Consider the following 23410-nt stretch of genomic DNA (forward strand, 5'->3'; position numbering starts at 1 on the left):
GTAAGTAACGTTTCAGTATGTGCCTGGATTAGTTCTGTCCGAATTTACTCAATGCCTGACAGTTTATATATTTCCAATATAAATCTGGATCCATAGCGGATGAGAGGTTAACTTCATGAACATTCAAAAGCTGACAGAAGTAATTCTTACTGTGCATGTCGATAACAAATGATGCATTTATAACTGAATTGAAATTAAATAACAATTGCAGTTAACCTCGTAATATAAGTTAAAATTACAACATTTCATCAATCGTTTCAATGAATGAAAAAAAAATGCTTTTCCAGTTATGTGCGTTAAACAGCGTTAAATTTGAGCGCACTTTGGTGATCTAAAATTCAGCTTCTGCCCCCACCATTTTAAAATTTTTGTTGTTGTTACGGATAATTAGAACTAAGTGGAACGAAATGAAGTTTAAAAAGAATGATTTAATTTATGTGATGTTACGCCAAATAATGCAAATTCATCTGAACACACACGCATAACGTTAATTATGGATACAAATTTTCAGTTTTAGATCAGAACAAAATTAAATTTTCCTGGTGAAATTAAAATTAAATCATGTGACCTGTATAACTGGATTTGCACTCACTTCTTGCCAGTGATAAATATACGTGTATGTTTCATATGAAACAGTCGAAAAAAAAAAACAGCGACACGGTATGAATATCACAGTTGGTAGTGAGAATTTCTGGGTTTTTGGACTTTTTCCATCGTCCAGAATTCTAGCTAATAGAGGTCACGACGCCGGTCACGGTAGCCGAGCGGTCTAAGGCATGCACTGTCTTAGCTCGCTTGGAAACCGGGATCGTGGGTTCGAATCCTACTGAGGGCATGGATGTTTGTGCGCGTTTTGCTGTGTTTATCTACAGGTAGAGGCCTTGCGACGAGCTGATCACCCGCCTAAGGAGTCCTACCGAATGTGTAAGATCTAGAAAAACCGAAGTGAACGGAGTTCATGGAGGTAGGCCTAGGCCCACTGGGGCTGTAGCGCCAATAAAAAGAAAAAGAGTACATGACGTTTCGGAAACTAGATCTATTTCCGTCTTCAGGTGAGAAAGGAAGACACCTGCCCAGTTGGGACCCTTAGTAATAGCTTCCTTTCTCACCTGAAGACGGAAACAGATCAAGTTTCCGAAACGTCATGTCCTCTATTACCCATAATTTCGGACGATGGAAAAAGTCCAAAAACCCAGTAATTCTGTGTGTCATCCGCCATCGCCAGAACCCTTTAGAATCTAGTTGGTAGTAACTTATTAACTCCATCGTAACGGGGATGTTTCTCCTGAAAGTTGAGTTCTGTGTGACATCCACACCGCGCTTCTATTATGGCGTTACGCGCACATGAAACAGGAGAATATATGATTATGAAGTTCTCTTTGAACGTCTGCTTTATACAGGTTTCAGCCTTACCTGCAGGGCAGTCAAATTAAAGCCCTTGTCTGCAGCTTCAAGTAACAATATAAAATCCAAACTTACTTCACTTAAAGGGCACGATTTTCCAATATGATCCCCAACCCAGTCTCCGTCGGTTTATATACCGTGCACGAAAATGAACTACCGCCTGATCGTGGAGAGGAGATGTGGCGCCACAATGACGTTGAGAGCTATGCTGGCGGGAGTGTAAGCTTCTGGTAGGGTCACCCGTACCGGACACGTAAAAATGTAGGGGCCAGTCGAAATGGAGTCCTTAGTCCTTTAGGTTCGATGTTGGGCTCGGGGCTAACAATCTCGCTCCGGAAAATTGACTGTTACGAAGCCTCCGGGTGTATGGGGGAGTGGATGTATAGATCTACGTTTTTTTGACGCCGGCACTAGTTGGAGGTGAGTGGTCGGCTTCACCCCCGGCCGCTTTACCCCCGGTACTCATTGAATAGGAGGCTGGGTGGGTCCCAGAGCTGGTCTGTATGACATGGAAAATAGAAAATTCTTGTCCCTACCGGAACTCGAACTCCGACCCCTTGGTCGTCCAGCCCGTAGCTAGTCACTATAAACTGCGCAAGCTTCGCAGTGTCTCACCTTCTCTAAAAATTCACAGTTTCACACAGCCAGAACTTGTCCGCTATATCCGAAACCCATTTTATCATGGTCATTATTAAAACAGTTCACTGTGTTTGTATCACCACAATATGCGACTGGGAGCCTGTACAGCGACTGGCTACAGATTTCGAGTCCCGGTAAGGGCAAAATTTTTCTTTCCTCCACGTCGTCCAAACTGATTCTGGGGCCCACACAGCCTCCTACCCAGTGTGTACCGGGGGCATTTTTTTTTTGCGGGTGAAGTGGCCAACGTGTGAAATTGACCACTCATCTCCATCCAGTGTCGAGGTCAAGAATAGGTGGATCTATGTACCTACTCCCCCATACGTCTTTATGGCGTGCAGCATTATCAGTTCAGCACAGGTACAACCGTACTATCCGACGTTGTGTAATCTAATAGTCTCTTCGAAAATATCTCACTAAAGGAATATCAAATTCGTCCAGATATTACAGAAAGAGAACAAGGATATTCTGGAGGGAATGCCACTGTATATCTCCACTGCTTTGTCTTGCAGGGGAAATGCCTCCCGTCTTACGACCGCAGTTCGATCCGTTGCATCGGGCCTCAAGAGAGGCAGGGTCAGTTGTGTGCTGGACCGCTAACAGATATTTACAGCCTCGACTGTGATCCCAGCTTACATCGACCTGGGGGTAGCAATTTTCTTACCGTCAGGGCTGTAACCCCCGCTGACACACGGCTGTTCAGAAACAATACCTGTCCTGTATACAGTATGTAACAGGAGAGATAGGAAAGTGAAGGGACCGCCTCTGTGGTCTAGTAGTCAGAGTTCCTGGCTACACATCCAGAGGTCCCGGGTTCGATTCCCGGAGCTACCAGATTTTCTTAGTAATGGGTCTGCAACGGGGTCCATTCAGCCTCGTGAGAATAATTGAGGAACTATTTCAAGGCAGTAGCGGCTCCGGTCTAGAAAACCGAGATTAACTGCCGTGGGGATCCGTTGCGCTGACCACGTGACACCCTCTATCCGCTAAAGTTGGCACTAACTTCTTTGACAAGCGGCAGTCGCTCGGTCGGTATAGTTCGTTTGCGGACTACAGGCCATGGATTTTGTTTTTCTTTGTATGTTTGTTTACTTGAATATCATTATCCGGTTTCAGCTTGGATCTTGAACGTAGCTTATTCTTTGGGTGGAAACATTTCGAGCAAACATTACAGAGAAAAATTAAAGAGCATGCAAATTGACCTATGATCATGATCACGCCCTTCTGATAAGTGCCGCTATTTCCGAGACTGTAATAGAAATGCATTGCAATGGTAACCCAGAACTATTAAGTTCTGCATACATATCCTAACTTGTTTATTCTTCCTTCTTCCCCTGCCTTAACGGATTAGGCTTGTGGCCTGCTTCAATTCAGAATTAATTATGAAATTATGAGCCTTGCTAACAGTCGGTAGGAATCCTTGCACGGGGGATCAGCCCTGCAGCAAACCCTCTACCTACACACAGAACAACACAAACACAGAATAAACGCATACAAACATCCATGCCTCGAGTGGGATTCGAATCCACGTTGTCAGTGTTTGGGCTGTTCCTTCTTTAGAACTACTTATTGAATATTCTTCATTTTTTTACTTTCTTATACCTCTTTCCATTTCTTTTTTTATTTTTGTTGGTTATTTAACGACGTTTCAGTATCTAGACTATACAGCGTCGAATAATCAGTTAATTTACCTGGACGAACTGAAAAAACCTCGAAAACTTTATTCAGAAATGTCAGTGTTTAGACTAGATTCAAACCAGGAACCTCTCAAATGCATGTCCATTGCATTACCAGTTGAGCCAATTTATTCGATACTCAGGTTCAGTTAGAAAGACTTAAGGACAAGGAATGCCGGAGAGAAATAACATATGGGCGATAATATTAAAACGGATTATAAAGAAATAAACGGTGTAGAAGGATGAGTCTGATTCGGGGGAAAGGTAACGTAAATTTATGTCCCATAAATTCCAGGAATTTATAAACCGAATGAGAGATTAACCTCTTATCTTAATTAGTTTTACATCAGTAACACACATTTCCTCACGTTTCTCTCTGTTGCAATAACATTATACATGAAACTGACATCTGTAAATATCTCTCCCTCTATCTTAGAGCTTTATAAGCACGAGATTTATCTCCGGCACTACACAGTTTCACGTTATTATAGCAACGGATTGTCGAGCATTAACATTCTGCATGAACTAGCAGTCTTTTACTTCAGTGTATCGTGTCGATTCTGCGAGTATTGAAAATATTGTAATATATTGTATAAAGGGTACAGATTATGAATATATGTTGTGTTATTCATGTGAAATGGCGTTAAACGGCGTCTCAACGTATCATTCGTTAACATACAGGAGTATAAAGGAATATTGGACAAAGCTGGGGAAGTTAATAATACGGAAGCTTATATAACACATGACAGGACTCCGCCTTTGAATTCTGAATAGCTGTTACACTGTCACTTTAAATAAAATCAATAGATACAGGAGTCACTTTTATATTTCACCCCTCGTCAATCACCCCTTTCCACTGCTCCCTTGCCCATAGGCTTAGCTGTAGTATTTATTTCCCATGTTTTTTTTCGCACCTGGCTCCCTGATATATAAGCTACTATAAACCCCAGGGAAAGCAGTTCAGTGGCACACAGCACGGAGCAGAAATATATAGTGATATTGGGAAATGTGATTAAGTGTGATCCGTCCTCCGTTAGACATGAAACTTCATTGGAATCGGATTTGAAACTCATGCGACAGGAGACCAGCTCGGCAATCAAGGGAACGGTTGGGTGGTTCAATGGTTGGCTGGTTCAGTGGTTGGGTTCCAAGTACCGAGTGATTAAATATAAGGTTAGAGAAATGGACTAACGGATTAGTGCTTATTCCTCGCATTGAGTTTAACATTATTCTTCAATAGATATATTAGACACCAAGAGCCGGGATAGCTCAGTATGTATAGAGACGGGCTACGGGTAGGAGGACTGGGGTTCGATTTCCAACAGGCAAGTTTCTCTATTCTCTACAGCGTCCAAATCGGTTCCGAGGCCCACCCAGACTATCCAATGGGTACCGGAGGCTGTTTCTCCAGGAATAAAGCGGCCGGGACGTGAAGCTGACTATTAATTTCTATCTAGTGTCGAGGTAGAGAACTGTGGAGCTAAACCTCCACTGCCTCATGTTTTTATGGCGTGGTCCTTAATTAATTAAGCACAAAGACAAATGAAGAAACATCAGGCATCACAGGGCGTGGCTGATCCTCAAAAGATATGCTGTGTCTCACAAAATATTGGACACATCTTCATCAGATAGGGACGAGGTTCTCTACTTTTTCATTAGACAGGAAATACACTCTATTTTCAACATATAGTGGGAGCAAAATCACCATACCGGTTATCTCGTTGGACACAGGGAATTTTTTTTTTCCGTAAGGTTGCCTACTCGAGCTGTGACGTATAAGCAGAAATGTTTTAGGCACAGAATAACTTGGTGGGTCAATATATTACTTGTCTTTTATGAGACTTTAAGATTCGTTACCGTGTTCACAAAAGCCTGCCACCGAGTCCTATTCAAAGACAGACTAGTTGAGTCCATATTCACACATTGTTTCCTTAAAATCGTTGTTAATGTGATATCCCTCATCCGCTTCTGTCTTTATGTGGGAATTTCCTTTTACGTTTTCCGACTAAAAGTTTGTACAAGGTATTCGTCCCTCCTCTGACTAGTAACCGGATTAACGAGGGTTTACTCTATATCTCTTTTTTTTTCATAGTTCTTTTAAATTCCTCCATATGATGGGGGGGGGGGGCAACAGTGTAATATACGTCACGATAGCATTCTGGAGGTGGCCTGCTTTTTCCATCCAAAGATGGTCGCTCGCAACTCCCTCACAAAAATTTATACTACATGTTGTCATATCCCAGAATTTCCTAATTTTATTCACTTCCATGAGTACCTTGCACCTCAAGTATCAGCGAACACGTGGGGGAGTATGATTAGGTCGGGCCCAACTTCCGGACGGAGTCAGTTAAAACGGAAATAGATGGCGTTGTAATTAGTCAGAAAGTTTCGTCTTCTGGTGCTAACAGCTTCGTGAGAGCTGAAAGAAAGGAGCCCAGTGGAGGGAGCTAGATCCTCAGCGGCCCGCCCCAACCTCTGTCGTCATGGAAACACTTTTATTGACACTAATGGCTGACTTCTTCCACGTCCAGGGGTACTCACATTACTGGTCCCAGCTTCATCTGACATGGGCATGACAGTTCGCCCTTCATGGAAAGTTAAGTATCTCTTCCTTTGATCTCTCTAAAATACACCCTCTTCTTTACTTCCTTTATTCCGTCCTTTCATTTTTGTATTTCTCCTTCCTTTGATGTTTCTTTCTATTATTTCATTTCCCTTTAATTTGTTATCTTGCTCTTAAATTTATCTTCTTATATCCTTTTATTTTTTTCTTATTTCCTTCCTTCTCTATTTTTCTTCTTCCGTTCCTTCCTTCCTTCCTTCCTCACTATCATTCTTTGGGGTCCACCGGTTCTCCTATATCGAGGCCTTTTCCTGGAAGGGGGAGTAAAATGGCCGGCGCTTTAAGCTGACCACTCACCGCCATCAAGTTCCTGGTTAAGATTAATGGAGATATACCTCCACTTTCCCCATACGTCTTAATGGCGTGATGCTTAATTAACAGCGCAGGGACATCTGTTTTTACTTTACCTTTACCCTCTTCTGGTATGTAGCGCCGTTCATTCTGCAATAAATTTACAAAACTTTCGGAGATACTTGTTGTTTGCCTGAAGATGGAGGCATCAGGATACTCCGAAATTTTGGCAAATATGTACCATACATGGTATCACCGAACGGATTAACATATAACCCCTGATATCCATTGGATATAGGTCTGGGTGTGCCAGAGCCGGTCTGGACACCGTGGAGAATAGAAATTCCTCGACCCTACCGGAGTTCGAACTCCGAATCCTCGGCCATCCAACCTGTAGTGAGAGTCTCTATACCGACTGAGCTACCCCGGTTCGGATGAATACTCTGTGTTGGAAAAATAGAGATTTCTTAAAATTATTAAATCAGGAGGTGAGTGTAGTTACTATTATGCCTTAAAGGGTTAAAGGAAGTCGGGGTAGTGGGGTTAGTAGGATGGGGTGGTTTCGAAATGAGTTGGTAGGGGAGTGAGAAAACAAGAATAGTTTGCACTGCAACAGGATTCGGGGAATGGGGTACCATGTGCAACTTGGGAGCCATTAATTTAGACTGGAAGCAAACTCTGAAATGTAAAATTTATTGTTTCATACTTATTATTACAACGAAACTAAAAATGCATCGCATGGCCGTTAATTTCATCCGCATCCAGTTTATAATAGGATAAGGAGAATAATAAGTGCATTGTTTTAAAAGCACAGCCCGAAACGTATGTAAATATTAGTATCACACACAGCGCTCTTGAAAAGGGATTTAATAAAATCATAGAATTTGTATTTTATAACAATTTTGTGTTGAAGTTCAGCTTTCATAATACTTCATGAAAAGCTGTAATTATTTAAATCTCTGCAGAGTTAAAGCCTGAAAGTACTATTTATGTTCACAGACGAAGAATATAATGTATCGTTTTTATATACGTTTATATGCTACTACACTTTTGTTTATCTGTAGAATGACGTAAATTCCTTTAACCCTTTCACTGTATTGGGTAAAAACGGTTCCACAGTAAGGAATGTACAGCGCTATGGGCATAATAGTTCTGCAATGTATAAAGTGCTATAACTCTGATTTATTTTCAAGAGGCTTCACACTAACGCAAAAATATATTCTGAACAGGGCTTGCTACACTCTTTATTTAAAAGCGAGTACGAATTATAGCTATTAAATTAATAGTTATATAACTCAGTGACGCTGTTCTCAGTATGGCGTCTGATCACATAAATTGTCTGTTTATGAAAGTCATCAAATATAGGGTTTAACTTATCCTATAAATAATTCTTAATCCTGAAATAAAGCAAGTTTAATGTTCGACAAAAATCTCAAGCAATTAAATATTATACAATTGATAACAGTCCACTCACAATCAAATGTGATTTGACAATCGACAGTCATCAACAAACAAATGTAAAACTATTATCGGCAACAGTCACTCACAATCGAATGCGATTTGACAATCGATAGTCATCAACAAACAAATGTAAAGCTATTATCGGCAACAGTCACTCATAATCGAATGCGATTTGACAATCGATTGCCAACAAACAAATGCAAAACTACGATCGGCAACAGTCACTCACAATCAAATATGATTTGACAGTCTATAGTCGTCAACAAACAAACGCTAAACAACAATTATGAGTCGTCACAAGCAATAAAATATAAAACGACAATTGACAGTCATCAAGAACAGGCAATGTTAAAACTAGAGTCCATAATCTTCAATGGCAGTCGACAGTCGTTAACCTCAGTTAAATGTACATTAACAGATGACAAACGACAGCAATAATCGTATGTTAACTGACAAATGATAGCTGTCGAACACATTCGCGTATGAAATGACAATATTCGACCATAATTAACTCGCACTGGACTGGAGACTGATAATGCTCGCTTACTTTCAACACCAATTCTTCCGTTCGTTTAAAATAAAATACTCCCGCTGCTTATAACGTTCGAGTCTTCTGTGAGTTGCAGTGGTACCAACTTTCTGCCAGTTGTCCATACGAATTATAGTTAATAACACTTTGAATATTTTCAGCAGCGAAAATTAATCGTCACATGAAAATAATTCCATGAAGCACAGCCCTTCTTAAAAAAATGATCATTCTGGTATAGTGGGGGCAGGCCAAGAACTATCACGGATCGCTCTCCACTCCTTCTACAGTCCCTCCCTCTTTCCCCCTTCCTCTATCACCATTTTCACACACAACAGCACGATAACACGTTCTGTAGATTAGACGAGTGGCGCCAGCAGGTAGGCCAGGGTGGTGAAGTGGGGGAACACGCCCTCCCTCCTAGCAATACTTAACCCTCATCACGTATGGGAATTCTTTGCCCGGCTCAGCTATACTAAAGACATTTCTTTTCTTGCATGGAACACAAAGATGAATTACTGTTTTCAAAAGTAGATTTTGATGACATAAGTATAAGTGTAGGACGGAAAAATAGTACGAATAGGGACTTGTATTTTTTCATCTCATGCAGACAGTAAATTCCTCCGAAACGTCGATGAAAGTTAATTGGACTATACATCATCTCATCCTCCGTAAAGTTTTATTTTCTACGTTCGGATCTCTGTTCCATCACTAAGATGGAGGTTATATGCTCCTTCGAAATGTGAATAAATATTTTACCAGACAACACGGCGTCACATCCTCCCGTGATGTTTTTCTTATACGCTCGCCACGCTCTTGTAACTCAAAGAAAGAGTCAAGTCATTCTGAAGTGTCAGTACCGACTGTACGGCGTCATATCCCGGAAGACAGCGATAGTTATAGGCGCCGCCGAGAGAGTTAGACTCTCGAATAACTGTTATTGGCTCAAACGTTTAATTTGTTATCTTCATCGCCTAATAAGACTAACGTAATGACCCAAATGAAATACCACACACCACAAATTACGCGTGATGATGAAACATTAATGTGGCTTGCAACCACGAAATTTTCCCCTTCAGATGTCTTGTAATTAATTCATTGTGCATTCGCTGACCGCTAATGTAATTTTCATTGATTAATGGACATGTGTCGAAGTTTCATATGTGAAATATGTAATCGGTTAAACTAGGAAAGTCTGGTAATTTGTTATGTCTATCAACGCCCTATATTAAATATACAATAATTAGCTAAAACAGCTGAAAGTGGAGGGCAGTGTTTTGTAAATATAACTTTACCAAACAGATCAATCCTGTTCATTGGTTATATGCACAACATAATGAAACGAACTCACAATGGGGAGGTATCCGTCAATAAGTGTATAGAGTCATAAAGGTAAGATAACGTAAAGTCACTGTGCTTAACTAATTAAGCACTACGCCATGAAGACGTATGGAGAAGTGAATGTATAGATCCATATTTTCTTGACCTAGGCACTAGCTTGAGGTGAGTGGTCAGCTTCAAGCCTTGGCCGCTTTATCTTTGAGGAAAGAGCCCCCGGTACCTATTGGATAGGAGGCAGGGTGGATCCCAGAGCCGGTCTGGACGACGAGGAGAAGCGAAAATTCTTGACTCTATTGGGACTCGAACTCGGACCCCTAGGTTGTAGATTCTAGACGCTCCGCGCCGTGTACTCAGAATCCACTCATACCATCCAGTAATGAAAAAATGCGAAACACAGCTTTCGTGTTTCCCCCCTGGAAAAGCTTTTCCCACGAAACAGACGGCTACTAGGGTTTGGATTATTTCATGAAACTAATGGTTCAGACACTGCTAGAAGCACTATGGCCCTGGAGTAGACTCAGCCTCTAACATAAATTAGTACCAGGAATCATCCTGGGGGTAAAGCGCGGCCGGCGCGTAAGGCTGACAACCTCACCGCCATCTGTGAGCCGATTGTTTAGAAAATGTGGGAGCCTCGAAGTCTCACAACCACATGGACTTCCACGGCCAGTTACAGGGGTAGTTTTACCTTTAGCTTTACTATCAATGTTTAAATTATACAGCGTCAAATGACAGGTTGATGAATTGGAAAGGATTTGGAAGGAAACTGTCGTGGCTTAATCGAGGTACTATCCCAGTTTTCTTTCCGGACGGGTCTAGATGATTACCACTACGCCAAACCGCTCAGTGAGGGACTGTCGTTGGTAGATCCACCTACATACAGAATTAGTGCTACCTGCAGGCAACGCATGCGCAGACGCCACCTCACCAAGCACTATTAAGGTCTTATTATGTAGAGAAGTATGTTGTAAATTATTCTTAAGAGATGTGTGATGAGATATGCGGGCCGTAGGTTGCAGACCACAGCTGCAGGCGTTGTTTGCTTGTGCTCGTGTCCCTGCCAGCCAGACCCTGCGTTGGAGCAAACTTAGATAATTACTGGCCTTAACTTTGTTTCTTGTCGCCAGAGGAACTTCCTAAACGGGCCGTGAGAAGTATGTACAGCAAACGAAATTAGTAATGCGAGATTTTGCAGTCCCATGACGGCCAATATGACTACCATATTTTGGGTAGAATTTCGGGGAAAATTTTACTGAGAGAAACTGAGTAAAACTACGATCAACTGTTACGTTAAGAAATCCAGTCGGCCACAACTAACTGAATATAAGACAGGTACATACAGAAATTCATCACGTGACACATTCTCATTTACAATGTACCTATCTATATTTATTCAGTATTTTAATCCTATACACAGACGGTAGGACTCCTTATTCGGAGGATCAGCCCTTCGCAAGGTCGCTACCTGCACACAGGACAACACAAACACACAATAAACACAAACAGGCATCCATGCATCGAGTGGGATTCAAACCCACGATCCCAGCGTTCGAGCGAGCGAAGACAGTTCATGCCTTAGACCTCCCGCGCGGTCACTGTGACCCTGTGACCGGCTTTCAATTACAAAACCAAGTGTAAAGAAAGTCGGCACAGTGTACACTAGATGAATACTCAGGAATCCCATATAATTGTTCACAGTCCAGAGGTGTTTGTTCACTTGGCGGGTTCTGAACTGCGCAGAAAATATTTTCGTATTTCTAGTAAAGATAAACCTCCCGGTTCAAATTCCCCCCCCCCGTGTAAAAGTAAACAGAGAAATTTGGTTGCAGATGTGGGATTAATTTTCAAGACCGGATTTCGAATTTTATATTCATCGTAGCCCATGTACAGAAGCTATGAATCTCTTGTAGGCGGGGTGACGACGTAATAAAACAATGTGTAAAAGTATGGGCTGAGCTCCATAAAAACGGAAGAGAAGCAGGGCCCTTGGTATTCCTGGTCACGTGCTCGCACAGATTCTGCGCGCCCCGGAGCCGTAAAGACAGCAGCAACTGCTTACACCTCGCACGTGACTCGGTCAGCTGCGGTGAAGCGCGTGTTGCAGCTTGCCTACTCTCCGCCTCACTGGCTGAGGTACCTTCAGTAAGTCTCTGGAAGAAGTGTATTGTATTGCATTCCGTCATTCCCAGAATTACGGAGAGGGTTACATTAGTTATAAACCCACAACTGTTCCGCTCTTCTGTCCTTCTTCACCCATTTTCCTTACCCACTGTTTCATTCCTTTAGGAGCCGGGATATCGTAGTCGGTATAGCGACAGATTATGGGCTGGATGAACGAGCAGTCGGAGTTCGAGTCTCGTTAGGGTCAAGAATTTTCTCTTCCCTACGTTGCCCAGACCGGCTCTGGGCCCACCCAGCCTCCTATCCAATTGGTACCGTTTGCCCTTTCTTGGGGGTAAAGCGGCAGGGGCGTTAAACTGATCACCCACCTCCAGCTAGTACAGAGGTCAAGAAAATCTATACAACCACTCCCCCATACGCCTTCATGGAGTAGTACTTAATTACTTACCCCCTGTCTCCGGAGACACGGGCTAGCTCTGTCTATTGGACCCAACTGAGTAGGTTTTACCTGAGGACGGGGACAGAATCCAGTCCCCGAAACGTCGTGTTTTCAAAAGAAACAGGAGGGTTGTTTTAAGAATAGACAAGATGATGGATAATGTCCAACAATATATTAATGGCAACCATCGTGACAGACTTTTAGATCTTACAGTACTCAATTAGTTAAGCAAAGGGATAACTTTACATTTTACTGCTTCTTTCTTTCTCTCCTCTTCCTTTTAGCTCTCATATTCTGTTTCATGTCGTCTTTCTTCCCTCTCTTTGTCTCTTTTTCTTATACATTGTCTTTTCCTGGCAACGAACATTGTAGAAATATGTTGCATCATATGCTATCCGGTCTGCAGTGTAAGAAACAAGCTGTCACCCAAAGCAACTGGATAATGGTGACTCTGATTTTGGGACAACCGGTGCATGTTTAATTCACGACAGCGGAGCACACACTGCTCTCTGGGCGAGGGGACAGGCAATTGATTCCAGACAACCCTGGGCAAAAGACGCGGTTCCCACATTTGTCAGCTGATTGCAGATCTTCAGCGGTTTCAGTGTTACTTACGTGATGATTTCAGCATTTTCGATACCGCTTGTAGTCGGTATAGCGACGACCGAGAAGTTGGAGTTCGAGTCCCGGTAGGGGACTTCTCCATGTCGTCCAGAACGGCTCTGGGGACCACCCAATGGGTACCGGGGACTCTTTCCCCGGCGGTAAAGCTGCCGGGGCGTGAAGCTGACCAATCACCTCGAACTAGTGCCGAAGTCAAGAAAATGTGGATCTATACATCCACTCCTCCATACGTCCTCATGGTGTAGTGCTTAATTAGTTAAGCCCAGGGACAACTTTACCTTACCTACTGAGGAAAATCGTTGCGCATCCTTATGCGCAGATTGCAGGACCGTATTTTATTCTAAATTTATTCAGCGTTTTGTAAGCTCTCGCGTGAAGACAGAGCCCTCTTTCTTGATTTACTTTACGGCGGTGTCGGTAGGTATATCGTCGAACTGCAGAAGGATAGATTTTTAGTCAAATTTTCATGTTCTGAAAAAATAAAAATAGGTTTATGAGACCGTCTTGCTTTCTTTCTCTGCATCCGTCTGTCTGTCTGTCCATCTCTGTTATTTTTTTAGGCTTATGAGACCATTTTGCTGTCTGTGTGTGTGTATCCCCTATTTTTTTCGTTTTCTATGCGGTCCTTGTCACATGAAAGGGAAGTAGGGATCAGTTCCCCGATAAAATTTATATGGTTTTCGGAGTCCTGTGGTATTCATTACGACGGTATGAGTAGCTAGACTATACAGAGTACTCCAGGAACAAAGGTCAGTATTCTGGGAGGTCACAGTATCGGTCACTCTAAGCAAAAGTGTACATGTGTCCTATTCCGAACGGTTTCCGAGATACAGCTATTTGACTGTGCAGTTCCAAAACTGTTGATAAGAAAGAGATACTACGTACTGTTTCTAATACCGGCATTTATTGTTCAAGTGACAAAGTTGGTACAGTTTATCTAGTGTGATACTTACTTACTCACTCACTTACTCATGGAGCTGAGCCCTTCTGGAGGAGCCGCGAATTCTGCAACTACTCAAGAATTTCCCAGCATTTTATGAAACCCGAAGTTTCATTACCGTGTTCACAAGAGTTCACCTAGTATAATATATTTTCGAAAATTCCACCATCAACGTCAGTGCACTTTGCAACTCGTGTGAGGACATGGAGTGTTGCTCGTCTGTACAGTGAAATAGCTGTATCTCGGAAACCGTTCGGAATAGGACACATATACATTTGCAGTTTTTGTTTAGAATGACCGATACTATGGCATCCCAGGATACTGACTTTTCCTCCTGGGACACCCTGTACCTTGGAAATAATTAAGAATGACGAGGGAGTGCTGTTTGTGTGCAGGAACTGAGGAAAACAACGTAAATCCTCAGTTTTTATGGCTAGAGTTTCGGTCGAGATTTAAATCGAGATATACCCGAAAAGGAGCGTGCAGCTTTACTTCTACAGCAGCCCGCTCGGTCTGCAATTCACTAAGTGTTTTCAGTTCATGCTGTGTGAATTGTAAAACTTCTGATTAAACGGTATACGAAAAATGAACATTCTTCATTCTGTGAATGCAGGCTTGTCTTAAGAGATTCATCTTTGTCTAAAGTTTCGTGGGATTGTAATGCTCCTTCATTTTAGAAATTGTTGTTATGGTAGTAAGAATTCTGTTGTTGGGACTTTAAGTGCAGTCAAGTTACTATGAAGCATTGCTAACAACTGCTGGCAAAACTTTTCTTTACTTATTGCTGACGTCTTCTTTGCTGTAGTTCCCCTAAGTTGGTACGCATGTAATGTTAAGTGTAACATATAAACAAAGAAACGCGCATACACAAATATTCCTTTAACTTTTCTCTTTTTTTTTGTTCTCCTGGTAGATAATTATTTCAAGTGTTTTGACAGAAGGAAAAATATGATTTACTTCTGTTTGTTGTCTTCACTTTCAAATAACTTTATCTTGCCCCTCGGTAAGAATCTATGCAGCCAGCTCTACAGGACGCAACAGTATGGTGTGTCCGTCTTTGCAAAAAGTTTCCGCAATAAATTCAAATGCCCTAAATAATTATTAACTTACATAGAAGAACTTCTGTGAATTCAGCAGAAAATCTCATAATTTGTTACACAAGTTTTCTTCCTGTTAAAGTCGCCTGCTTTCCCCCCAGTCTTACGTGCTGTTAATAATGCGTCGAGGATACATTTAACGCCATCTCCCACGAACAACGCTCAATAAATCGTCGTCTTTCTATAATACACTACATTTCCACATATACACATCAAAATGTTGTCATTATTCACAGAATAGACTCGATACGCTGAAGAAAATGACTACTCGCTAGTTCGTGACCTACCACATCACATGCGCTCATGCAACATGTTAACACTCACCGGTTCGTTGCTATGGTCCCTACATTGCGTAATGACATTGACAATTCTGAAGCTAGATATTTCAGTTCAACCCGGCTGACGCAAGATTAGTATCATTCTTAATATGGGAGACATGACGTCCTCAGGAAGTTGAATATTAGGACGAAGGTCTTCTAAGTCGTGACGCCATGTAGTCTGGTACACAGGTACCTGTTTGCCAAACTAAATGATGTCATATCAGAAGACAAAAATGTTAATTCTTAATTAAGATAAAGGTAAAATATTCCCTGTGCTTAATTAATCATAATATCATGAAGGCGACACACTGGCCGATAAGTCATGAGCCATCTTCGTCCGCTCGAACACTGGGATCATGGGTTCGAATCCCACTCGAAGAATGGATGCCTTTACGCGTTTATTCTGTTGGTGTTGTTCTGTATGAAGGTAGCGGTTTTGCGACGGGCTGATCCCTGTTCAAGGAGTCCTACCTTCTATGTATAAGATTAATAAATTTAAAAAACGGCCAAGGTTCACGAGTTCTGTAGAACCATAGATAGATACGATAGATACCTAGATAGATAGATCAATGAGTGGAGTTCCAGCCCCATGCATTTTTGACCTCGGTACTATGTGGAGTTAACTGGCTAGCTTCACGCTCTGTTCGCTGTAATAGCGGGGCGTGAACTCCCGCGCTCATTGGTCCGAGGCTGCGAGGGACGCAGAGAAGGACACTTTGTCCCTGTCCTTAAAAGGACCGCCCTATTCCTTGGCCTTCCAGCCCGTAACCTGCTCTCTCTGCCGACTGAACTATTCATTCTTAATAAAGGCAAAGTTGTGCCTGCTCTTAATTAACTGAGTACCAGGGCCATGAAGACGTAGCGGGGAGTGAAGATATAGCTCCACCATTCTTGACCTCTGCACTAGATGGACCGCTTTACTCCCAGGGAAAGAGCCCAGGTACCCATTGGATAGGAAGCTGAGTGGGCCTCAGTGCCGGTCTGGACGCTGCGGAGGAGAATAATTTTGTCCCTATCGGGAATCGAACCCCGGCCGTCCATCCCGTAACACATCGCTATACCAACTGAGCGTATGCAAGTACTTTCTTAATACAATTATTTATTCAAAATGTTGTTTCATGAGCTCGTATCATCTTTCCATTTATGAACTGATATATCCTTCTCATGTTCACTGATGCATATCATTGCTATTATTAAATATTACGTTTCGCGGTAGCGTAGTTGGTTGAGGCACTGTGCTACAAGCTGGAACAACGTTGAATGGTCATGAAATATTGCTTAAATATTTATCAGCACATAAATATAAAATCTACATATAATCGAGTCATGGAAATTGTGTTAAATATAAAGCCAATAGATTTCATCAATGACAACACTGAAGTTAATATTAAATATATAATTAATTATGAAATAATCATAAAGAAACAAATTCACGTTCTGAAAACAATATTAAACATATAATTAATTATAAAATAATCATAAAGAAACAAAATCACGTTCTGAAAACACGGTGCAATTTTACACAAATTCTAAGTCATCTACAGAAAAGGAATACTTGCAAAATGTCATTAGATATTGTTCAAAGATTTGTTTGTTCTTAAATAACACAGATTTAGACTTTAAAGGATTCTTACGATGGTGTATGCTGTATAGAACTATTAGGTTTATTTTGGACTCTATCCACAAAAAAACACAACGTTTCGGAGACTGGATATGTCTCCGTCCTCAGGTGGATGGGGCAAGATAGACCTACTCAGCTGTGCCCGTTAGAAAGAGCCAGTTGTGTTTTTTTTGTCTTATATATACAAGACGATGGATAGAGTCCAAAATAAACCTTACAGTTCTGTAATACAGATTTACTTATGATCCTTTTCCTGACGCTTATACACGTATTCAACCTAGAACTAAATCATGAATTTACCAGTCACTCAAAGTCCACTCATGGTTTAACTGAACCAAGTCATGACTGGTCATTCTCGTCAGTTCTGTTTGCATTTTTGGGCACATAAACGAAATCGAAACCACGCTGTTGCGTGACTGGCACCATCTCTTGTCCTTCTTCGCTTGTTTCCATCAGTTTCATCCTCACGTGTTGCAGGCTACTGTTGGCAGACATTTTCCCGCTTCTCTTTCTGCGACCACAGAACAGCTCTGCCACCAGAACTGTTGCTCCGATAAGACACATCCCTCCAAATATGCCGATGCAAGAATACAGAATGTTAGTCCACAGGCCTGACGAATCACTTTCCTCATTAACTCTGTATTTCCCAGTTTTATCATTAGCATCTTCAGAATCATTATGTGTGCCTCCAAAAACCTCTACCTCACTGTTCTGTTCATTGTCACTTGTTTCGTAATCCACGTCAGTTTCTTCCTTCGTGGTATTAATGTATTCGTAATTTTTCCTGGGTTCTCTTGCAGTAAAATTTTCGGATGTGTTCTGAACTTGATCGATTTTAGGATGTTGTCCCTTACAGATCTCAAATTCGGAAGCAGGACAGAATTCATCACATGAACTCATGCCTCCAGATCCGTTTCGTAAAGTAGCACACAATTCCCATAAATCGAACAAGTGACAGTCGCACGTGAATTCGTTGTTTGTTAAATCCAAGTGTTTTATATTCCTCATATGTTTAATCGTATTTTTTGTCATATGTATCGTTTTCATAAAATTTCCAGAAATATCCAAAACTTCAAGGTTTTTTGGAATATGTGTCATGTTGAAAGACTTGAAAATGTTGTTATTTAATCTCAGATTTATAAGATTGCGAAGATTAGAAAAAGAACTGTTTTTTATTTGGCTGATATTGCAGAAACTGATGTCAAGTGAAATTAAAGATGGAGCACGCAAGAAGTGATGTTTACTCAATTGATTCAATGGGTTATGACGCAGATAAAGCCATTCAAGTTCATGGTTACTTTTAAAAAGGTCAGGATGTATTTCTTTTACCATGTTTCCTTCCAAATGCAGATACCTCAATTGTTTCAAATGAGAAAACAATTGAATATCCAAATGTTGAATATGATTGTTACTTAATCTTATAAATACCAACTTTGACATATTTTTGAATGAATTCACATGCAGGTAACTGATGTTACAGTTTTCTAATTCTATCCAACCAAGTGAAGGCACATCCAGAATTCCTGTATCTTTCGGAAGAGTCAGTGAGTTTCCATTTAGGGTTAACTTCCATAGCTTATGATTTTCTTCAAATGTACGTGGGTCAACCCCAGTAATTAAGTTATAATCTAGATGAATATGCAACAATGCAGGGAACTTCGAAAATACCGATTTCTCAACACGATTTATACGGTTATTGTTAATATAAAGATATTTTAACTGCCTTCCCGAGACACCGAAATCATGGAGCAGAGAAATATTTTTGAAGCTGATGTCCAAAGTCGTAAAGTTTGAACCTTGAGGTTCCGGAAGGAATTCTAAATTTGTATCCAAACATTCGGCGTCTTTCCCGTCCGTTGTGCAGTTGCATGTTCCTGGACAGTGGTTCGATGCCTCGACCATGCAGATTAAAAAGAAGAACAAGGCTACTGCTTTACAGGTCAGCATAATGTCCTTTTGTTTTACATACAGCCAGTTCAATTGCGATTCATGAAGTTATCTTCAGCATACAAACTGAAACCAAAGAAATTAGTAAGAATATAACATTTTGTCTTTTCCTCAGTCAACAGTAAGAACATAACATTTGTTTGTAGCTGAATTTTAAAATGAAACAAGAACAGAAATGTACACACACCGTAACTTCATGGTGAATTTCGCACTTTCTGTCTGATTTCCTTAAAGGTCTAATCCTATAAGACAAAAAAGTGTGTGTTACATTTTCCTGCAGAGCGCCGTCGCGAAACATTTTTGCTGGAACGTACTATCGTCAAGATTTTACGGAGAAACTCATGTAGGGTTTCACTCACTCACGGAGTTGAGGCCTTCTTCAGAAGCCGCCAATTGTGAAGCTACTCAAGAACACCACAGAATTTTATAGAACCCGAAGGTTCATTACCGTGGTCACAAGAGCCCTCCACTGGTCCCTATCCTGAGCCAGATCAATCCAACCCTATCTCCCTAAGATCCATTTTAATATTGCCCCCCCCACCTACATCTTAGTCCTCCCAGTGGCCTCTTCCTTCTGGTTTTCCAACCAATATCCTATATGTATTCCTCGTCTCCCCCCCATGCTACGTGTCCTTCCTATCCCATCCTCCTTGACTTGATAATTCTAATTATATTTGGAGAACAGTACAAGTTATGAAGCTCTTCATTATGCAGTTTTCTCCAACTTCCTATCATTTCATCCCTCTTCGGTCCAAATATTCTCCTCAACATGTAGGGTTTAATGTAAAGAATCTGTAAATTTCATCGTATTTTATCCAAAATTTAAATGTGCAAATGAATATTGCTACATGTCCACAATATCAGATTTCATGAATATCCCTCCAGAAATCCTCCCGTTGTTGCAAACATGCAGACGCACAAACAGATCAATTTAAATATGTCCTCCGTAAATGTAAGAATACATCTAAAACTTCGGAATTCTTTTCTAGTTTATTTACCGTAACTTGAATGAGCAAATTTTGGGATATTACGTTTCAGAATGAAGAACTGAGGATATGAAAAGACGAAATCATCTCTTAATTTATGGTAAACTGTCAGAAGTCTCTTCAAGGAAAGAATAAGAAATTTTAGTCGTCCCGGATTTGGGCTGAGACTGGAAACCCCGAAATCGAGGCAACGGACAGGTTGCTACTAACATTCGACTGTAATAATAATAGAAAACCTGTCTTCGTGCTTAATGCTAGGAAGATATACGTGGGAGTGGAAGCATAGCTCCACCTTTCTTGACTTCGGCACCAGATGGTGGTGAGTGGTCAGCTTCACGCCCCTCCCTCTTTATCCTTGAGGAAACAGACCCCGGGGTCCTTGGATAGGAGGCTGGGTGGGACCCAGATTTAGTCTGAACGTCATGGAAATTGAAAACTGAACTGGATTTAATTGAACCCCGGTCGTCCAGCCCGCAGTTAGTCGCTGTACCGACTCAGCTACCCCGAAACCTAATAGTAATAATAATAATAATAATAATAATAATAATAATAAAAATTGTCATTTCATTTACATCTAATTACTCGTATATACGCAAACGTTTGAACACTATGAAGTTTGAAATAATAATAATTCAGTTCTTGTTTGTTAAAGTGTAAACCTAACAGCCCAGAGGCCAATAATAATATTAGTAATATTAATAAAAAGTAAATAGCAAAGAGGATGAGATAGGCAGGGCATGTAACACGAATGACGAGAAAAGGAATGCATATAGGATAATGGCAAGAAAGCCTGAAGGAAAGAGACCACCAGGAAAACCAAGACGTAGGTGGGTAATTATATTAAAATGGATCTTAGAGAGATAGTCCGGGGTTGTATGGACTGTATTGACCTGGCTCAGGATAGGGACCAGTGGAGGGCTCTTGTGAACGCGGTAATGAACCTTCGGGTTCTATAAAATGTTGGGACATTCTTGAGTAGCTATACAACTGGCGGCTTCTCAAGGGCTCAGCCCCATGAAGTTAGTTAGTTGGTTAGGAGAATAAATAAGCGACTTGTTTAATGTTATTTAATTATATACGCAAAATTTTAGCATTTTGAAGCCTGAAATCCATGTATGTAGGTTTTAAAATTTAAGTTCCCCTACCCCACAGGAAACACGATATCCTTCTCTTAAAAGGACCGGTCAATAAATACTTTAAAGACTGAATTCCTACTAAATAACAGATGAAGTTGGTTAAGTACCTCACAGGAAACTCATTACATCTACGCTTCCAAGCTCAACCGGTTAAAGCCGTTTAGGAAAAGAGTTGCTGTTTATTGTGAGAGCCATACGGAACACACAGATACACTCTGTGGGCAGACTATATAGCAATTCAGTCCGTACCTCACAGGAAACACTACGTCTCCGCTACAAAGCCCAACCGGTTAATGCTGTTTAGGAAAAGAGTTGCTGTTTTTTGTGAGAGCCATACGGAACACACAGATACACTCTGTGGGCAGACTATATAGCAATTCAGTCCGTACCTCACAGGAAACACTACGTCTCCGCTACAAAGCCCAACCGGTTAATGCTGTTTAGGGAAACAGTCGCTGTTTATTGTGAGAGCCACACGGAACACATGTACACTCTGTGGGCGGAATATATAGCAATTCAGTTTGGGAGGACGCTTGGTTCGCCTGTGCTTCAGGAGTTTAAATCTCCATCCCTTGAAAGAAGAAAATTTTGAACTCCCTTATGTGTTCGTACTGACGATCCTTGGTTATTTGCCGCGGGTCCATTCACTGTCTGTGTCATGTAGCGTCCAATGGAAGATGAACTGGACAGGAAGTTGAAGGACGGAAGAGCTACCCAAATTTTACTCGGGATTCGAAACAGGGACGTCCCTAGTACGAAGCATGAATAGCACACACTCGACTATAAATTATTTTGTATACTGACATTTGTTAATTGTACTGGTTAGGACCTCAATTTCGGAGCCAGAGGTAGCGTAGCTGGCTGAGGCACTGTGCTACAAGCCAGAAGATCGCGCTTCCCGATTACGTCATGGATTTTTCAACTGACGTAATCTTTCCAGCCGCACTATGGCCCTGGGGTTGAGTCAGCCTCTAACAGAAATTAGTACCAGGAATCTTCCTGGGGGTAAAAGGTGGCCGGTGTGTAAGGCTGACAACCACACCGCCATCTTTGAGCCGATTGCCTAGAAAGTATGGATGCCTCGACGTCTCACAACCCTATGGGCCTTCACGGCTTGTTACAAGGATTGCTTTACCTTTACCTTTTAGCATCTAATTCCATGAATGTGTGGCGAATTAGCTGACCGCTGATTTAAATGGAGTTGTTTCAACACAGCCACACGACTGATTACTATTTCGCAACGGCTCCTTTTCCACTAAATGATGATCGGTTGTGTAGCTGCGTGGAAACAGCTCCATTTGAAACAACGGTTCACTAAGGCAAGCCATGAGCTTTAGTGGTAAAGGAGCTTTAGGTTAATAATGAAGTGCGCAAGTGGATGCGCGCGCATAGTCTTAGTAAAATTACTTACAAATTCATGCGATATATTTATATACATACCAGTCATGGGTATTGTAGAACTGTCCACTGAAATCTGTACTTTTCTTCAACACGGCTTCTGTACTACTTGCTACGTGAGAAACACATTATTGCAAACTGCAGATACAAGAATTTCTCCGTGACTCTTCTGAAGTCTATCTTATCGCAGTTTGTGTTATCAGGCTTACGGTTCAGATAGGAGTGTTAGGTTTGCACATCGGAAATGTGCTGGAAATAAACTAGATTAACAGCGAGTCAAAAGCTGATGCATTTTAAATGTAGAAACAACGATGGAATGAAACACTTGAGAGAACTTGGACATTTGTATGTGACTTGCACAGAAATGTGAATCTCTCTCTCAAATATATTTAGGAAATTTATTCATTTCATTTATCTTTGTTATTTCCGTTTATGGCCCAGTCTTTACAGCGATTAGATTAAGTCCTGGACAACAGAGGACCTTATATCGGCAGGGATAAGAGATCCTTCTTTTCCTTGTACAGCGTTTAGACCGGCTTAGACTTGCGCGATGTCCATTCTGTCTGTGTATCCCCCTCCCCCTATTAACTTCTGAATTCCTCGACCAATGTTTATGAAACTTGGCATAATTATCATGGCATCTGAGCCCGTCTCAACGGCGTACTTCATAAATCCTTCCCATCAATCTGTGTGTCTATATGTGTATCTCCCTATCGTTGCTAGGCAACGGTTCGGTAAACTGTATCTCTCATTTCATTGCTAGGCAACGAATACACATACAATAACAGAGGAATTGTTGGACGCGTCTTTTTCTACGCGG

At 41.4% G+C, this 23410-nt stretch overlaps 2 protein-coding genes across 3 annotated transcripts in view; both read right to left on the minus strand.

The window, feature by feature from the left end:
- The window catches only part of LOC111862506 (dipeptidase 1), a 214131-nt gene that overhangs the window by 91142 nt on the left and 99579 nt on the right, over nt 1–23410 (minus strand). The gene's annotated exons all lie outside the window — the stretch shown is intronic.
- On the minus strand, nt 17271–22715 carry LOC111862505 (relaxin receptor 1). Its single transcript, XM_023847977.2, has 2 exons — nt 22633–22715; nt 17271–19136 (listed from the first exon to the last, which is right to left on the minus strand). Exon 2 carries the CDS (start codon nt 19068–19070, stop codon nt 17463–17465), a length of 1608 nt encoding a protein of 535 aa, XP_023703745.1. The 5' UTR covers nt 19071–19136; nt 22633–22715; the 3' UTR covers nt 17271–17462.

This window comes from Cryptotermes secundus, unplaced genomic scaffold (genome assembly GCF_002891405.2).
Source record: "Cryptotermes secundus unplaced genomic scaffold, Csec_1.0 scaffold816, whole genome shotgun sequence".
Lineage (NCBI taxonomy): Eukaryota > Metazoa > Arthropoda > Insecta > Blattodea > Kalotermitidae > Cryptotermes > Cryptotermes secundus.

Bases quoted from the DNA above. Each gene is read 5' to 3' on its own strand.
- LOC111862505 (XM_023847977.2), bottom strand. From the start codon at position 19,070: ATGCTGACCTGTAAAGCAGTAGCCTTGTTCTTCTTTTTAATCTGCATG.